At 44.9% G+C, this 19,173-nt stretch overlaps 1 protein-coding gene across 1 annotated transcript in view; it reads right to left on the bottom strand.

Moving 5' to 3' along the window:
* SLC6A11 (solute carrier family 6 member 11) overlaps window positions 1-18,791 on the bottom strand; it is a 104,443-nt gene extending 85,652 nt beyond the window's left edge. Inside the window, exons 1-4 of the mRNA XM_036332184.1 lie at window positions 18,489-18,791; window positions 15,195-15,329; window positions 14,944-15,084; window positions 12,627-12,717 (exon numbers count right to left, since the gene is read on the bottom strand). Of these exons, the coding sequence (XP_036188077.1) occupies window positions 12,627-12,717; window positions 14,944-15,084; window positions 15,195-15,329; window positions 18,489-18,726 (605 nt within the window). The 5' untranslated portion in view covers window positions 18,727-18,791. The remainder of the gene's footprint in view (window positions 1-12,626; window positions 12,718-14,943; window positions 15,085-15,194; window positions 15,330-18,488) is intronic.
* Window positions 18,792-19,173: the final 382 nt, after the last annotated feature.

The following is a 19,173-nucleotide window of genomic DNA, read 5'->3' as shown; positions in this document are numbered from 1 at the left end:
ACTCTCATATACTGTTGCTAGGAATGTAAAATGGTTCAGCCACATTGGAAAAACAGTTTGGCAGTTTCTTAAAAAATTAAACAGAAAACTCAGCAAGTCCACTCCTAGGTTATTCATAATAGCCCAAAACTGAAAGCTGCCCAATTGTCCATTACCTGAAGTATAGAAAGACAAACAAAAAGTAGTATATAGCAACAATGGAATATTATTTAGCCACATAAAGAATGAATCAGTGATATCTGCTGTAACATGGGTGAACCTTGAAAACATTATGCTAAATGAAAGAAGATAGTGACAAGGACACTGCATGATTCCGTTTATATCCAATGTTCAGAGAAGGCAAATCCACAAAGAAGTAGATGAGTGGTTGCCTGGAGGTAGGAGTGGAGATGAACCGTAAACATGCATGAGGGATCTGATTATGGCGATGGAAATGTCCTAAACCCGTATTATGGTGATGGATTCATATTTGGCAAATTTACTCAAAATCACTGACTTGTGCCCTGAGAAAGGTATGTAAATTATACCTCGGAATTATTAAAAAGTTGTTAAGAAGGAGGTGCCCTTTACCAAGTGCCTGCCTTTCCAAAGTAATACTCCTAACATTATGCAGAGCACACTTGGGAAGAGAGCACCAGGCACTCTCCTGTGTTATCTTATTTTACTCCCTTTGTTCTGAGGAAACTGAGGCTCCAATATGGACCTTGCCTTGGATCACAAACTGGTAAGTTGCAGAGCCTGGCCTGGCACCCAGGTCTCCTGACCAGGTTCAGGGCCTGTCCTGGCCCTCCCTGGCCGGAGGGCAAGATCTGGGAAGGAGGAGGCAGTGAGAAGAGGAGAGTACGTCTAGAAGTGGGGGACTGAGAGAGCTTCAGAACACGGGGGTGGGGAGTGGGGTGGGGTGGGGGGGGCTCTAAACTTTTTGCCTTGCAGGGAGATACGAACAGTTCTGCAGGGCAGGAGGCAAAGTGCAGAAGGGCAGGCTGAGAAACAGAGGCTGCCATGGCCTGTGGGACTCCACCACAGTTTTGTGATGCAGCCCATTTGCTCATGTGGAACACGGATCCCACCCACAGGAAAGGACCTCCATGCCCCCTGGCTGAGGCCCAGGACCATCAGATGCCTGACCCTTTCTCCCCATCAGCACAGCCCCACAGTGCTGCCCAAGCCTTCCCAGCCTTGCGGGCTCCCACGGTACAGCAGCTTGCATTACACAGAGCTGTAATGCCAGTAAACTCCCACTGGCCCCTTTGAGATGTTCTGTGTTAAGGCTGGCAAATAGCCACTGTCCACCACAGAGGGATAGTGAGCAAGAAAGGACCACGTGCCATCAGGAAAAGCCCAGGGAGAGGTCTGGGGGAGGGGGGTGTCTGCCACCTGCTCCCATGTACCCCACCAGGAGACCTCTGTTCTTTGAATGTCACCTTATCTACCTCAGCTGTGGTGTGGGGAGGGTGAATGGGCTGAGAATGAGTGAGATGCAGGAGAGGAGCTAATACTGACCAGTTACTTCCCCCCTACCACCATCACTTCATACTGACAGGACCTTGAAGGGTGCGAGAGGTACACCCATTTCACCCGCGAGGAGACAGAGGCTCAGAATCACATGTCGGGTCCCCTCCGGTCAGTGGGACAGTCAGACCTTCAGGTCTGGGGCTTCTTCCCCATCCTGGATGTCTTCCAGGGACAGCGAGGAACAGAGGTGCATGAGAGAGAGAAAATCTGGAGAGTTTTACATACTTTCTCATGGTTTTGTTAAAAATAATCTAGAATCAAAATAAGGCACTAAAATTTGAAAACTGCCCATTTGTCCAGAAACAGCCTCTTCTGAGTTATTCTGAGTCCAAGCCTGAATTAAAGTCCTTCATTAACACCTGGTGCCAGCACCCGCAGGGCCATCAGCTGTACGCAGGGCCATCAGCTGTACGCTGGAGAGGCCAGCTTCAATTTACATCTGTCATCCCAGCAGGTCAGAGTCTGCAGGTCTCTCACTCAATACCTGGCTCAGCTGGAAACCACAGCATTCTGTTAGAAGCAAGTCTAAAGGAACCCCTCGAAATCCAGAGATCACATAACCCAACTGGTATTTTGTTTTGTTTTTGCAGGGCACTGGAGCCCTGTCTTCAGTCGTTTTTCATTAGCTTCTCCTTCCTACCCTCTCTCCATCAATTATACCTCCCCATCTGTTGAAAACTCTTCCTTCCAGAGCCTAGGTCCATGGGGCTGCAGAGAGGAAGGTATGCATGCCAGTCAGCTTCTGCCCAAGATAAAACAGATAGCTAATGGCATTTCAGAAACAGGCAGATGGAGTGTGAAAGGGCAGAGGGAGGCAGGCAGGGATCAGGAGGCCTGTTTTCAGCCCAGGTCTGGCTTGGGCTTTGCCAAAAGAGACACTGTGAACAAGTCCCTTAACTTCTCCTGCCTTAGAATCCCCTGGCTTCCACTAATTAGCCTTGGGCTTGATACTTAAATCTCCCCGAGACTCACTTCCTTTGTCTGTAAAATGGGAACAGTAGGAGTAGCAGTAATTGGGATTAGTAAGTACTGAAGAGCTATGATCTCTTAGTATCCATTCTTGATCATTATAGATATTTGTATGTAAAATCACCACCACCACCCCAACAAATACTGGATGTCTTACACTAACTAGTGAGAAGCAGAGATTGACTGACCCAGAAGAGTTTTGTCTGAGGTCCCTTTTATGTCCTGATGGGTGTAGTGATGAAAGTTACTTAACTGCAGATAAGAGGTGACTATTGTATAATCTGATATGCAAACGTATCACATTTATATATCTGCTGTGCTTTAATTGCTTACAACACAGTCACAATTTTTGCAATCAGTTAAATATCAAACAATTAAAATAAAAAGGCAACATAGTGCCGATTGGGATTTGCTTTGGTGCATCTGCCGAGAGCTGTAAGGGGCTGCCAGGCCCTCTCTTTCACAATGAGTCTGGTGTGGCAGAACCATCTACATCCTCAACTGACCTTCTCTCTGTTCTTCTTAAATCAGGACCCAATGCTTCCCTGGTGGGAGGATTAAGCAAGAAAAAAATCTCTCTCTGACAGGCAACCTCCTCTGTCCATCAGGGCAGAACACACAAGGGCAGGTAGCCCCAAAGAGCAGGGCCTTCTAGAGAAATTGTGGCTGCCTGGGGGGCAGTGGGAGCCAATGAGGCTGGCTTTCAGTTCTGAGTATATGAGGGGAGCAATCCCTCACTTCTCCAAAATTATGTTTGAATAATGGGAAAATGGAGATTTTTTTTCTTCTGTCCCTCTCCAAAGGCTGATTTAAAAACTAAATAAAATGTTAACAAAAATGATTTCTAAAAATAAATAACGATTAGTAAGGTGAAACCAGAGCTGTAAATGGGATTTGTCATTCAAACGGAAGGATCATTACAATCAACGGCAACTTATTCAGTGACCCCAGGGCTTCTACATTTTTACTAGTATCAAATAATCATGTTCTTGGTTTTTTATTTTTTAAAAATTCAAATAATACAAAAAAGTGCAAAAAGTAAAATTCTCTTTTTCTATCCCCTTGCTTACCCCCATCCCATTCTCAGGTGATCACCACAGTTAATAGTTTCTTATGAATCCTTCCAAAATGTTCCATGGGAATAAGGCATATGCATATATATATTTAAAATATATTTTTATTGATTTCAAACAGGGAGAGGAAGAGAGAGATAGAAATATCAATGATGAGAGAAGATCATCAATTGGCTACCTCCTGCATACCCCCCACTGGGGATCAAGCCTGCAATCTGGGCATGTGCCCTGACCGGGAATCGAACCTTAACCACCTGGTTCATAGGTTGACGTTCAACCACTGAGCCACACCGGTTGGGCCATACATATATATATTTTTATACATATATCTTAATATATTATTACATGTAAGATTCTATACCTTGCCTTTTTCACTTAATCTTATCTTAGATATGTTTTCCATATTGACACCTTTTCTGCCTCATCCCTTTTTAGTGGTTGTGCAGGAATATACCATAAGTTATCTAATCATATTACACATATTGTTTTTCTTACCTATCACATACAATGCTACCATCAACAAGGTGTACATAAATAGTGTGGGCATGCCTATAGAACAGAATGTCAAAAGTAGAATTTGTGGATAAAGTATATGTGCAGCCCAAGTACTGGGAGTTATTGCTAAGTTGATTTCTGCTGCTATCTAAAAGCCATGAGATTTTAGGCACATTCGAACGGAGTTTCCCATCCTCCCTTGTCAGGAAAAGCCCACCCAGGAAGTGCAGAGATATCTAAGTGCAAGTGGGAGGCTGAGGAGGCATTAGAGATCAGAGAGGTGGTTCTTTAATCACCTCTGTGTAATATGATTAGATAACTTATGGTATATTCCTGCACAACCACTAAAAAGGGATGAGGCACAGACACAGACACAGACTAACCAAATAAGCAGAAAGCATTAGGTTAAGTTGGGATTGGTCTCCTGAAGAAAAAGCAAGCAGGGAGTAGAAATTACCATCGTCCTCCCATCTTTCCCGACAGGTGAGGGCACCAATTCCCACCCTGCCTCCCCTCTCTCCAGGCAGAGGTCTCAGCTTCAGGCACCTGGACTAAGCAAGTGTCCCACTACCCCTGCCCCTCCGGATGTCTATCTTCCTCTCAGACATAATCCTATTACTCCATAGATGCTACTAGAGGCCTGGTGCATGAAATTTGTGTACGGGGGAGGGGTCCCTCAGCCAAGCCTGCACCCTCTTGCAATCTGGTACCGCTGGCTCCTAACCACTCGCCTGCCTGCCTGCCTGCCTGATCGCCCCTAACCACTCTGACTGCCTGCCTAATCACCCCTAACAACTCTACCTGCCTGCCTGATTGCCCCTAAATGCTCTACCTGCCTGCCTAATTGCCCCTAACTGCTCACCTGCCTGCCTGATCGCCCCTAACCTCTTGCTTGCCTGCCTGATTGCCCCTAACTGCTTGATCACCCCTAGCCATTCTGACTGCCTGCCTGATTGCCCCTAACTGTTTGCCTGCCTGCCTGATCGCCCCTAACCGCCTCTGCCTTGGCCCGGCTGCTGCAGCTTTGTCTGGAAGGTCATCCGGAAGATGTCTGGAAGGTCGTTCGGCTGTCTGGTCTAATTAGCATATTACTCTTTTATTATAGATAGCCTTTGAAGGCATCCCACAGGATCATTTCAAGCCCTATAGAAAAGTGCAAAGTCCTTCAGGCCTGGCTCCAGCCTCGCTGGCTGCCTACTCTTCTCCAAATATCCTCCCACTTCAGGGTCACTGCCTTCATGCTCCTTCAGCCTCAGAGCTAGATCCCTTACTTCTCTCAGGTCCCTGCTCAAATGCCACCTCCTCAGAGAAGCCCTCCCGAGCCTGTGACACTTTCTACTCCCTGCTTGCTTTTTCTTCAGGAGACCAATCCCAACTTAACCTAATGCTTTCTGCTTATTTGGTTAGTCTGTGTCTGTGCCTCATCCCTTTTTAGTGGTTGTGCAGGAATATACCATAAGTTATCTAATCATATTACACATATTTTTTTTCTTACCTATCACATACAATGATACTTGACACACAGTAGGTGCTCAATAAAGACTTATCACTGAACAGACACCCTGGCCCTTGCCTAACTCCTCAGCAAAGTCCCCCACCATTCCCCAGGCTCCAGATGCAGTCGTATTGTAGGTAAAGTCTGCAAGCCTCAACAAACAACTTCAGGTGTTCTGGGCTCTGGCCTATGCTACTTTCTCTACCTGGCGTGCCATTCACTCACTCCACAATCAATCACATGAACTTTTCATCCTTCAAAACCCAGCTAAACATTGCCAATTCCAGGAAGCCTTCACCGAAGCCCAGACATCTGGGTTTCCTATCTTGGCTCCATGCAAGCACCCTAAAGATAATGTTGCCTTATATTTTAAAAATTCTTTTTTATTATTATTATTTTTTTACTTTCCAGCTTTCCCTTCCAGGCTGTATGCTTCTTCAGGGACAGAAAGGCGACCACCGCCCCCCGCCTCATCTTACTGGCTATTGACAAGGTGCCCAGAACACAGTGCATAGCTGCTCAAAAATGTTGAAAGGACATTCAAGGGGAAAAAATACACTAAGGGAGTTCTCCAGGTCCACTGCGAGGAGCAAACAGACCTGGCTGAGCCTTCCCTAAGAATGCTGAAAGGTACCCATGTAGACTTCCAAAGATCTGAATAAAGTGTTCCTTGTAAAATTAACTACCATATATTACACATGTACCATGTTCACAGCATACAGGCCTCATCTGATGTTCTCAGCAACCCTGACAGGTAGGTCCTATGACCATCCTATTTCTGGAGGACTATACAGAAGTTCAGGGTGGTTATCTAAGCTGCCCATGTTCATGCACTGGGCAAGTGGCGGAAGCATAACTGTGAATTAAGTGATATACTAGGAGTAGAGCAATCCAATCGAGCAGAAGCAGACAGTGCCACAGAGTGCTGTATTTTGACTCAGACACACAGGCCAACTCTGGATAAGGCTCAGTCATGAATCTACACCAGCAGAGGCAGGGGCCGAGCAGGTCACCTAGCCTCAGTACCAGCAACTAAATTGGGCACCTCATTTACAACCCATCAAAGATCTTAGTACTCATTTTCTCCTTTTATCCTCACAGCAATCCGGAGAGGTTGGCAACGCAGGAAACAGGGCTAATCCCCATCCCCAAAATAGTAGAGTCAATCACGAACATTCTCTGTCTGCATTCAAACCTTCCCGAAGGACCTAAACTGTGCTGGGCTTGGTACTGGTGAGGACTTCTTTAATCCTCATCTCAGCCTTGCAGGTAGGTGATATCATCATTACCAGTTTATAGACAAGAAAATAAACTCCCAGGGGTTAAGAAACAGCCATTATTCATTCATTTACTCTTCCACTCATCCATTTCAACTAATATTTATTGAGCACCTAGAAAGCGCTGGCAAGATATTAGAAAATAAAGCAGAACTGTCCTTGCTGTCATGAGGCTTATACTTGAATGGAGGGAGAGAGAAAATAGACAAGCAAACAAAGACCTGAGGATTTCAGCTAAGTACTATGTAGACAATACAACAGAGTGATGCAGGTTGAGAGGGGCAGGGTGCTGATTTAGCTGAGTTGGCAGGGAGGCCTTCCCAATGACATTTGAGTTAAGACTCAATGATAAGAAGGAGCCAGACACACAAGGACCTTGTGAGGAATCGTCTAAACAAAGGGACAACAAAAGCCTGAGACTGAGGGTGGGACAAGCCCAGTATGAACAAAGGACAGAAAGAAGGCCAGTGCAGAGGAAGGAGATGGGCAGGGAGGAAGAGGAGTCTGAGAAAAAGAGGCAGGGATAGGGCCTGGGCCCACAGAGAGAATCAGGGTTTCACCCTTGCTCGTCTGCCTCCCCAGTTTTATATCCAAAGAATAAAAAGCAATTCAAGTGGCCACGTGACTCTGAAATACACAAAATGTTTTTCTTTTTTTTAATCCTCACTGAGGATATTTTCCCATTGATTTTTTAGAGAGTGGAAGGGAGGGGGAGAGACAGAGGGAGAGAAACATTGATGTGAGAGAGACACATTGATTGGTTGCCTTTCGCGCACGCCCTGATTGAATCTGCAACTGAGGTATGTGCCCTTCACCCAAATCGAACCCGGGACTCTTCAGTCAGCAGGCCGACACTCTAGCCACTGAGCCAAACTGGCCAGAACCCAAAATAAACAAATTTTGAAAAACTCTTCGTGTACACAAACCAGAAAAACAAGACCTCATCCTTTTGAACAAAGATATAGTCCTTAGAGCTTAATACGGGCCAAGCACACCATATGTGCTCAAAAGAATTTGTTGAATGGACACCATGCATAAGTGATTTCAACTGTATACAAAGTAAGCATGAACTTGCTCACAAAACCCTACACTAAAGGGACCCGAGAGACTGAGAAAAGAATATGAAAACAAAGTCCATCTGATGCCACAATGCTGGTTACACACATACTAGGACTCAATCCCACCAGAGGACACAAGCTCAAAATTTAGAACTGCAAACATATTTAAATAAATGCAAGGATACCAGATGCACAGTGAGTTACTAAGGGATACCAGGATGGCCAAATTTTGAAATCTGTAATCAGGAAGAAAAGCAACTCCTACCCCATAAGTCCTCTGCTCGAGCCAGAATCCAGGACTGACTTAGGGCCTGAGCTGTTTTTACTGGCTAAGCTAATAATTTTAATTATACCCTGAAAAAGGAAATGGATCCTCAAAAGAGGGTTGGAGGCAGGTGCCCAAGGTCAAGGTGAAGCCATGGCTGGCCATGGGTGGAGAAGCAGCACTTTATGAAGAATTTTATGGTAATCTGTGCAGGCCTGTCTCACCTCTATTTCTAGAGGGTTAGATCCACATCTTATAGTTCTGCCTCCTCCAGAAATGCACGGTGTTCTTCCTATGTGCCCCAGGAGCTCAGACACTTGCCAAATGAATGAATATGCAATGCAGTCTACTCTGACCAATAATGTGGCCCTGAGTGAGGTCCCAGAGTTAGAGGCATTGAAAAAAGACAAAACAGGTGCACTGAAGATGTGAACAGAGGTGTACCTGTGAGCCACAGCACAAGAACTAGAGAAGAAATGTTTTTGAGGAAACCTGACCCAATACTTGAAGGGCTGTCACATAGAAAAGGAATAAGGCCTGTTGTTTCCAAAGCTTCAGAAGTCAACTGAAAGTCGGCTCAACTTAAGGGAGAACTTAAGGGAGAACTTCCTCCTAGAAAAGTATTTGTCAGACTATGTGTAGTATAATGCTAGCACTCAGGGAGTGAGTGTGGGGGTGGAAGGAGGAAAAAGATTTCATTGGAAAATACATTTGGAAATTTGGGTTAATCAAAGATAACAGATATTCTTTATCTGTTAGGTAGCTTTCAGCCCTTCTCAAATTTATGTGGCCCAAATAGTTTTTCATAGGATGCGATGCACATCTCCCAGAGTCTCTACATTCCAAGCTCTTCTCCCGGGGAGAGATGAATTACAGCTGTCTTACGGAAGCACCTTCTGAAGGGGTGAGTGTCACACCAGCATTTGAGGACTTTTATGATGCAGAATTCAACACTGTATAGATGATGCAGAGGCAACACGAATACAAAACTAGAACCTTGGGTTCACTGTCCCATGGACTTTCACCCTGAAAGACCCAGTCGCAGGCAAAAAGGTCCAGGGACACCTGCAGACACAGATTAACTTGTCCCCTCCTGAATCTGTGCCCAAATGGGTAGGTGATATGGATTGTAAAGGGATCCTGGAAGTAATCATGGCTGTCGCTGGGGAGCTGAGTGACAGGATGAATTCTTGCCAGAGCCCACTTTGACACTTCTTTTGTAGTATTTTCTAGGAAATACTGCCTCCCTGCCTGTCTCTCATGCATTTATCCTGTAATCCTTCACTGGGGGCCTTCCATAGACCAGCAGTGGTGAGTAAAACCAGAAAAGGTGCTGCATCATGACTGTCTATGGGAAATTCAGACAATAAACAAGCATATTGCATAAATAATTACTTAATTGAGGTTTTCCATATATGTTACAAAGGAAATGAATGGTGCAAACAACAGTAATTACATAGAGACCTTGCCCAGTGTGGGATTTTAGGATGGGTTCTCTAAGGGAGCACAGAGACCATGTTTTACAGATCCTCAAATGTGCAGGTCCAAAAGGAGTTTCTGTAACAGTCCTCTGAGAAATCATCACCTGATGGGGTTGGAAAAGGCCACACAGACCCACCCACCACAGCAGCCACCCCTCTGGAGCTATATTATATAGATCCTCTCTTTGAGGCTATGACTCATTTGGTCTGGGAAGAGCTGGAGAATTTGCATTTCCAACCAGGCAATTCTAATGCTGCTCCTCTGCAGACCACATTTAAATAGCACTGCTCCTCTGGGAATTTTAAAAGACCTAAATAAAGGTAGGGCTATACCATGTTCATGGACAGAGAGGCTCAAGCATAAAGATGTCAATTTTGCCCTAGCTGGTTTGGCTCATCGGCCTGTGGACTGAAGGATCCTGGATTTGATTCCAGTCAAGGGCATATGCCCGGGTTGTGGGCTTGATCCTCAATAGGGAGTGCGCAGGAGGCAGCCAATCAATGATTCTCTCTCATCACTGATGTTTCTGTCTCTCTCTTTCCCTCTCCCTTCCTCCCTGAAATCAATAAAAATATATATTTTTTAAAAAGATGTCAGTTTTCCTTAAATTAACCTATAAGTTCAATACACTCCCAACCAAAATTCCCACAGAATTGTTTGTTCTGATTCTAAAATTCATCTGGAAGACTAAGACAATTTTGGAAAAGAACAAAGTGAGGAACTTGCCTCACCAGTTCAAGACTTACAATAAAGCTACAGGTGTAGTGTCACACAATTAGCAAAAGAGATGAATGAAACAGAACAGCAAAACCCCAAAGAGACCTGTGCTTTTAGGAAAACAATATATGGAAGATAGTCCTACAGATCAGTAAATATTGCTGGAGAAATTATTATTTTTAAAACACTGGATTCCTACTTCATATCACATGCAAAAGCAAAATTCCAGGTAGATCATACTCATAAATGTGAAAAAAGAAAACTTTAAAACTCTTAGAAGAAAATGTTTTACAACTTTGGGTTAAGGAAATATATCTTAAGTAAGACATCAACTATGCAAACCAAAAAGATTGACAAATTTTATTTCAGTAAAATTGAAACTCCTATATGCCATAAATAAATAAGAAAAGCCATACACTATGAAAAGCCATTTGCAGCCTAGATACTAATATTTAGAATGTATCAAGATTTTCTACCTGTGAGAAAAGACAAACTATCCACAGAGAAAAGGTTATGAGCAGGAAGTTCACAGACATGGAAACCCAAATAGAGAATAAAAAACATGAATAGATATTTGATCTCACAAGTAAATAGAGAATGCATATATAAAACAGAGAAATGCCATTTCATACCCATTACACTGGCAAAACTTAAAAACTCTGACCAGACCAAGTACTATCTAGTATGTAGAGCAGTAGAAATTCTCACACACTCTTGCTTGGAGAAAAAATTAAAGTAGTCCTTTTGGAAAGCAATTTGACATTATCTGATAAAACTGATAATGCATGCACCCTCCTGCCCAGCAATTCCACTCTTAGGTATATGGACTAGAAACCTTCACTTATGCAAACAGAGAAGCACAGCAAAGAAGCACTCAATGTGCTTAATAATAGTGGGAAAGTGGAGATAGTCTAATTGCCCATCCAGAGGAGCTGGCTAAATACAATGAAGCCTATTCATACATTGAAATACTATACAACAGGAAAAACAGAATGAACCAAAGCTACACGTATCATAGAGACACATCTTTAAATCAATATTGAGCAACCGCCCATTCAGGCCTAGGCTGGGTTCCTAAACCAAGCCTTGAAGTTCCACCATCTCTGACCTGCAAAGGCTTGAGCCACGGTGTCTCATCTCATTGTAAAAATGTAAGTAAGGGGTACCATTAATGTAAAATTTTAAAACATACAAGAAAGACCTGGGTACTATTTGGGTTTCGAATATGCATATAGCATTAACATGAGAATGATAAATCTAAATTCAGCATAATGACTTCTAAAGAGAGGAGGAGAGGAATGGTACCTGGGAAAGAAAGAAAAATCACTCATAAAATCACTGCTCCTCTATGCTACTAGTAATGAGCATTAAGATAGCACAGGTTCTTCAATGAACCAGATTTTTTTCAGATGAAAAAGAGTCAGAAAGCATTCAGCCAGCCTTTGACCCACAAAGGAAGCCTCTTGAATACCGTGGGAAAGGGACCCCACTTTTACTGCAGATGCTCCTAAATCAGGGCCATCGTGTGCAGTTAGGCAGGTTGACACTGCACAATTCTGGAGCACACACTCCACAGTGTTAATAATGCCCCGCTAGGGGTCTGCAGCGAATACAACTAATACAACCATATGTGGCAGCCCCGTAACTCCCAGGTCATAAGCCCCTTTGGAACATAGATAAAAAAATTCCCATCTCTCGGGAATTACAATTATTGCCTGTAATGTCTGTGGATTCAGACACCTCCCCAACAACAAACACTTCTGGGGAAGAGTGTTCACAACTTTCAGAAGTACTTACAGACAAGGCTGCGAGACTAAGCTCTTCCTTAAGCACATTTGAAACCTGCCTCTCGATAACCTCTATCCGTTAAAGTTCATCTACTTCAGCTATAGAAAGAAAGCTCACCTGTTCCCCCTGGAGAGGTCTGCTTTCCAGGCTAAACGTACTCTTGACTTAAGGTTTTTGCAAACATCTTCTCTTTTGTTAAAAATACATTTTTAAACTGGGCATCATTTTACCAATCACTTCTTGCCCTCACAAGCAACTAGGCATGCTGACATGTCATCGAAGAACAAGAAAGCATTTCTCTCAGCTGTCCTTTTGGGGAGCCTCTAAAGAGGTCCACTCTGGCTCCCAGCACCATTAAATGCCCACGGAAGCCAGGAAGTGCAAGACTGGAGGGAGGGTCAGGCTTTTTCCACGGGTGAGGGCAATATTAACTGAGCAGAACAAGGACGGTGTCCCCCACAGGACAAGGGAGATGAGTCAGATTCCACTTACTCCCAAAACTCCATGACGGGAGAGGTGGCATTCTGCAGGGACACATGGCTGTGGTTGCTCATGTTCAGTTTCTGGAACTCCACACATTTCTCTACAGTGGAAACAAGACAAGAAATACAAGATTAACCTCCACAAGGGCTGGATCTGGGAAAACATTCAGAGCCGATGGAGCAACTGCTCCAAGTAAACACGCCTCAAAGAACAGTGGGGGTAAAATCAATAACTTACAAACAGTTTGAGAGGCTTGGTCTGGTTGAGTCAAACAGGAGGAAAAGTCTGGGGGGCAGGGAGCCTTTTCTCTCTTATTCTCACTCAATGTGCCCTATCAAACTTTCTTCCTGCCTTGCTCCCGAATCTCCTTCCCCTTTTTCCACTTCCCTGTCAAAGGCTTGTCCGAGTCTCTAAAATTGTGTTTCTCAAAGTTTGTTTGTTTTTTTCTAGAGTAAAAAACATTCTCAGACACTTAAATTTGTCGAGGTATTTTTATTAAGATAATCATTAATCATGCACAAATAAATAACGAGTTATAAAGTCTTTGTAATTACAGTATTCATACAACTCTAAAACTAGAATTAAAATGTACCAATAAATACCAACTAAACTACAGACCCAATACAATTCAAATAAAGCAGGTGTGTAAGATAATGTCATTTTGTAATATTAAATGGATTTCAACAGAAATGAACTGACAGGCAGGAGGCAGGGTCTATATTGGGCTTGGCTTGCCTATTTTTCCATGCACTATTTGAGACTCAACTCTATCACCATCTTTCTCTGTTCATGCTTTTGCAAAACCTTTATTCCTATAACTTGAGGTGTTCTCAACTGGAATTTCATTTAGTACTAATGTACCATTTATGAATTAAATATCTCTCTGCTCTTTTCCCCTGGGCTGCCATCATCCTATTTACCAAGAATACATCTTTAATTGTAAACACGAATAAAGTCAGGCACTGAAATATGCTGACTTTCCTGTTATAAGGTGTTGCGCAGATGATCCAGAACCTGTGCATATTTTTAGAGTACCCTCAAAATAAACATACACAATTAAATTATCATGGAGGACTCACAGGCCTCCAAGAATATGTCCTTGAATTTTAATTTGATAAACATCTCTAAGAGATCCCTGGCCAAAGAAAGGTTAAGAACCAGGGCCCTAAAGAGACAGTGAAAAGTCCACAAAGTGCAATAGGAGAGGGAGCAGGGCAAAGCTATGCAGGGTTAGAAGCTAGTTCACAGCACTTTCTAGGCCTAATACCTGCTGTTCCTTCTGCTGGTGACCAACATCCTACCCAATCTTGCCATAGCTCAGCCTTTAGGATGACAGGCCGCTTCCAGGGACAACCTAACTACAGGGATGGTGAATAGCTTACAGCATGTATGTCAATTTCAGTCAAAAGGCAGTAGTTGCCTGGAGCACTGCTGAGAAGGGTTCTGAGGTCAATGCTAAACTCAAAAGGAAAGAGTTCTACAATTGATTAGTGATGTCTGCTCTAAGCATAGGTACCACAGATATGAGTTGGTATGAATTTGCCTTCTCTGGATTATGTCTCGGTCCTGAAAGGATGACAAATTGAAAAGCACATACCAAATTAGAATCTAAAGTAATCTAAAAAGTTACTTATTCAAGCGAGAGGGTGGGATAGTGAATTCAAATATCTACCTGTGTTGGACAGGTAAAGTAAATGAGCAAAGTGGACTGGGTGAGGATTGTGGCCTCATCCAAAGGTAACAGCTGCCTCTCTGCTGCAACCATTGCTGCCAAGCAAGAATGTGGGAATGTGGGTCTGGTGTTGCCAGATCTTTTCAATTTTTTCCAGAGAAGCTGGAAATCTGGATTTTCACGTGAAGTCTTCCAATTTTTCAATTTGAGCTGTCAAATAAATTTTTTTATATTTGCTGGTCACTGACCTAAAGCCTAACTGGCTTACTGGCCCCGTTTGCAATCCCTAAGCTAACCCCTTCATTTCACAAAGGAAAACCCAATGCCTAGAGAAGCAGGGCTGAAATTAGAGGCTGAATCCCTCATGTCTCCACTCTGCCCCCAAAGGGCTCAGTCTCTGTATTTGGCAAAGCGAAGAAAAAGCATCATCATCTTCTACCCAGGCCAATTCCTGGACCAAGGCTCAGCTTAGGTTTCAGCACTGCAACCCACAGCATGGACCCAGAACCAGTGCAGAACTGACCTACAGTTTCAGTGGAATCTGGACTCACAGAGAGAGCCCAGAGGACAGGATTGATTCCAGGACAAAGACACCCCCCCCCAATTCCAGGTCCTCCAGCAGGACCAGAAGAGAGACCCTCCCTGAGGGCATACCTGTGTTCCACTCATGCCCACAGGTGGCCCAGGGGAGCTCGGTGGTGAAGCAGTTGCACAGGTAGAAAATGGCCCATGCCAAGATGATAATGTAATATATATTTAGATGGGCCTCGATCACCTGTGTTGCATAACCAATGCCTGAAAGAACAAGGAAAGGGAATGATTTAAATCTCTGTCCACCTCACATACTCGTCATAACCTAACATCACTCAGGCATAATTTTATTTTCTGATTAACTCAATCTTTACCTTCAAATAAAGGGCAAATTTTTCTCCAACATGTAATGCCACCTTCACTCGTGAACTGTCCCAGAGCCGTTTCCAGGAAAAACACGGGAATTCCACAACAAATAAAAAACACCACATAGGGAATCAGGAATGCTCCTGCAAGAATGCAAAATATGGGAATGAGGTTAAAATTGCTCCCACCATTTTATGTTCAGCACAAGAAATCTTTACTAAGCACCTACTATAGGCAAGACAAAATGTTCTCTGAGCCTGAGTTCAGGTTGCCAGGATGAGGACCAGAGTCAGAAAATGTGGGCCTGGGCTTGTGTCCTCTGCTACCTGTTACCCTGAGTGATCTATCTCACATCTCCCTGCCTCAACTTCTTCCTCTGTAATATGGGGCTTTAATCCCTAATATTTACACCGCTTATTTCACAGAATTATTGTGTAGATAAGATGATAATGTAAAAGAAAATGTTTCATTGCTTGATTTTTTTGTTTTTACATTTCACCCTCCAGCATAGGTCAAATTCATTCTCTCTGACTGTTGCATCCTTCCTTTTTATTCTAAAGTAACTTCAAAAGGCCAGGTGAAGGGACCCCTTCTTCTATTTACTTTGGAAATAACCTGCAAAATAGCTTCTTCATAAAGAAAAGTAATCTTAAGGAGATATGCAATGAGCAATATCAGGCGCCTATACCTGAGGCCCAGGTATGAAGTTGAGTTATAAAGAGTTTGCAGCAAGAATCTGTCCAGAAAGGCTGGCTTTGGATCAGTCTGAGAAAAGACCACCATAAGCCTTAGTGCTCCTATTTGGAAACACAATATCCATTGCCTGTGCCTTTCTGTAAAACAAATTAAATAACTGAGGTGAACATGAGCTATTATAACCAGAAAGGGATTTTTCCAAATCCCTCATTCATTCTCTCTCTCTCTCTCTCTCTCTCTCTCTCTCTAATAACAAAGCATGAAAAACACATGCCATTTCCCACCATCTGATCTCACAAATGAAGGCTTTAACTGAAATTGCTTTTTGCTAAATGAAGTCTCTCTAACTGCAGGATCAATAGCAACAATTTTGATTAATCCTGATAATAGAACCATATCCACCAGATTTTGAAAGGTTCTTAGCTTTTCTGTGCAAGACACTATTTTTAAAGTTTCACAGTAGAAAAGAAATACTTTAAACTACCATTAAAATCTATGAGTAGAGCTGTGTGGATATTTTTTAAAAAGGTAAACAGTTGATAAACAGATACCCCAACAATATTAGAAGGCCAAAAGTGTCTGAAAGGGGATAAAAGGGTGTTTGCTGGATTTAAACTTGTGATTAAAACAAGCTGCAGCAGCTTTCCTAATATGCTATAATTTACTTGTGAATCCTCTAGAACAGCGGTTCTCAACCAGTGGGTCGTGACCCCTTTGGGGGTCGAACGACCCTTTCACAGGGGTCGCTTAAATACATCCTGCATATCAGATATTTACATTATGATTCATAACAGTAGCAAAATTACAGTTATGAAGTAGCAACGAAAATAATTTTATGGTTGGGGGTCACCACAACATGAGGAACTGTATTAAAGGGTCGTGGCATTAGGAAGGTTGAGAACCACTGCTCTAGAACCTAACAAATGACACTTTTAAAAGCCTTTTGGCCTATATATCCACAAAGCTAGTAATACTTAAGGTGACTGTCTCAATTAAATCAAGATATCTGTGTACCCAATGGAGAATCTTGGAAAGTTAGAGTTTTTTTTTAAAAAAAGACTAATTTTTAAACTTTACTCACCACAACCTTTTAAATCTGTGGCAGAATTTGTAATGAACCCAACTTATCGTGTTTTCTGCTTTTAGAAATGCTTTTAGTTTCGGCATAAAAATTTCTGGCATGAAAATATTATGCTAAAACAATTTTTGTCTGGGGCTATTCTAAAGGGTTTGCACATGTTTCTAAACAGACATGTAGCTTATGATGGCTGAATTTGCAAAGAGAAGGGGGATCCATGGCTAAGGGTGCAAGGCACATTCAGGGTCCCGGAGCCCACTGCTTCTCTGCCCCTTGCCACGCCACTACACCAGCAGCCACGTCATTGCCAGTGTAGAGCAGGCATGGAGCAGCCTGTGCCTTCAGGATGAATGTCTCCAAAGAGAGGGGGGTTCAGGCTAAGCAGTACCCTGACTGCGTTCCCTACAGCTGCTCACACATCAAATCCTGCTCCACACAGCCCAACAGCATGGTCCCTGCCAGCCAACTCCAAGCTACTTTCACTGAGGTCGGGGATCTGCTGGAGAGGCAGGGAAACAGCAAAGATGGAGAAGAATACATAGATACAGGCTTTGTCTGGGGGAAACGATGCCACCCAATAAAGTTTTACAAGGTCCTTTGCCTCAGACCTGCTGGCTGTTCTGATAATAATGACCGGTGGGGGCTCCTGGAGTCTGGAGCCCATTTCTTAAACTGAGAGATTTGAGGATGCACTTGCTGCATCTCCACCAAACTTAGTTGGAGATGTTACTACAAAGGATTATCTCATCACCTCCCTTTCCTGGGTCCCAAGCCCCAATCTCTAAGCAGCTCTTAAACAATAAATCAACGTTGTTGCTATTTGTCGTGGGTGATTGTGAGACCAGTAAAGGAAACTGCTTGGTGCCAATTCTTCCACCAGAGAGGCCCAAAAGGAGGCCATAGAAAGGGCCTTAAGAGCAAATGAAAGACTGGGCAGGAAATCAAACAGCAGAGCCTAACCAAAAAGTACTCCCTGTTATCCATCTAATCCTACTTTAAAAACAAGGCCTTTGGTATCAGCACACCATCTTTATCAGTTTCTAAGTGAGTGACTTCTCTGACCCTTAGTTTCCTCATCTGCAAAATGGGTGAGATGAGTCTACAGATTCAATGGGATGCTCAGTACGGAGCCTGGCGTTTCAGTAAGCGCTCAAAAGCCAGCTCCTTTTCCTCATGGAGGTTTCCAGTTAGCAAAGTGGAGGCTCCAAGGGGTTGTCTCCCGCCCCCAAAGGCAGTACAGGTCGCAAATGCCAAGGCTCCTGGACTGGGCGGCAGACAGGCCATCACGTGCCGCGCCGGCAGGCGGCTCACGGAGGTGCGAAGAGCACGTGCGCGTGCGCGCTGGGCAGGTGCGCCGGCGGGGGTCAGCTCCCGCGCCAGGTGGCCGAGAGCCGGCATTCCCCTCAGGGCCCCGCTACACGCAGGCGCGGGAGGGGTCTCGCGCTCACGCCCAGCCTCCCCGCACCCACCGGGCTGGCCCCCCCTTCCCGCGCCCTCTCCAGGGCCGCGCGCGCGCCGGCCACCTCACCTCCTCCGTTCTTGTAGCACAGGTAAGGGAAGCGCCACACGTTACCAAGCCCGATAATCTCCCCGGCCACGCTCAGCACGAACTCCACCTTGTTGTTCCAGTGGCCGCGCTCGTGCACCGCCTTGTCGCGCGGGACCCGCACGGCCGCTGCGCCCCCGCCGCCCCCTGGCGCCTCAGACTCCCGCGCCTCCTCTGCAGCCTTCCCGTTACCCAGAGGCAGCGCCTTCTCCGCCGTCATGGCCGCACTGGCTGCCTGGTGCGCCGGGCCGGCTCTGCGCCGCCGCCCGGGGCTGGTAGGCTTTTCAGGAGGCGCGAGCGGGCGGGAGGGGGAGGCAGGGGGTGGAGCTGAGGGGCCGGGCTGACCCGGCCCGGCGCGGGGAAGGGGGCGCGGCGCGGCGGCCAGGCCCTCAGGGCGCCCACGCCGCCTCCGCTGGGCTCGGCCCCGGAGCCTGTGAGCACCTCATGCGCACCGACAGCGCTCCGCGCGCGCCGAGCGCCATGGAGCACCGTGCATGCTCTGAGCACCTTGCGTTTCTTCCCCTTCGTTGTCCCACCCGCGGGCCTCCTAGGACAAGAGTGGAACCGCCCATTCAGGCCTAGGCTGGGTTCCTAAACCCAGCCTTGAAGTTCCACCATCTCTGACCTGCAGAGGCTTGAGCCAGGGTGTCTCATCTCTAATCGGAGC

Source organism: Myotis myotis, unplaced genomic scaffold (genome assembly GCF_014108235.1).
Source record: "Myotis myotis isolate mMyoMyo1 unplaced genomic scaffold, mMyoMyo1.p scaffold_m19_p_13, whole genome shotgun sequence".
In the NCBI taxonomy this organism is placed as follows: Eukaryota; Metazoa; Chordata; class Mammalia; order Chiroptera; family Vespertilionidae; genus Myotis; species Myotis myotis.
This window is presented reverse-complemented; position numbering and strand designations above follow the sequence as displayed.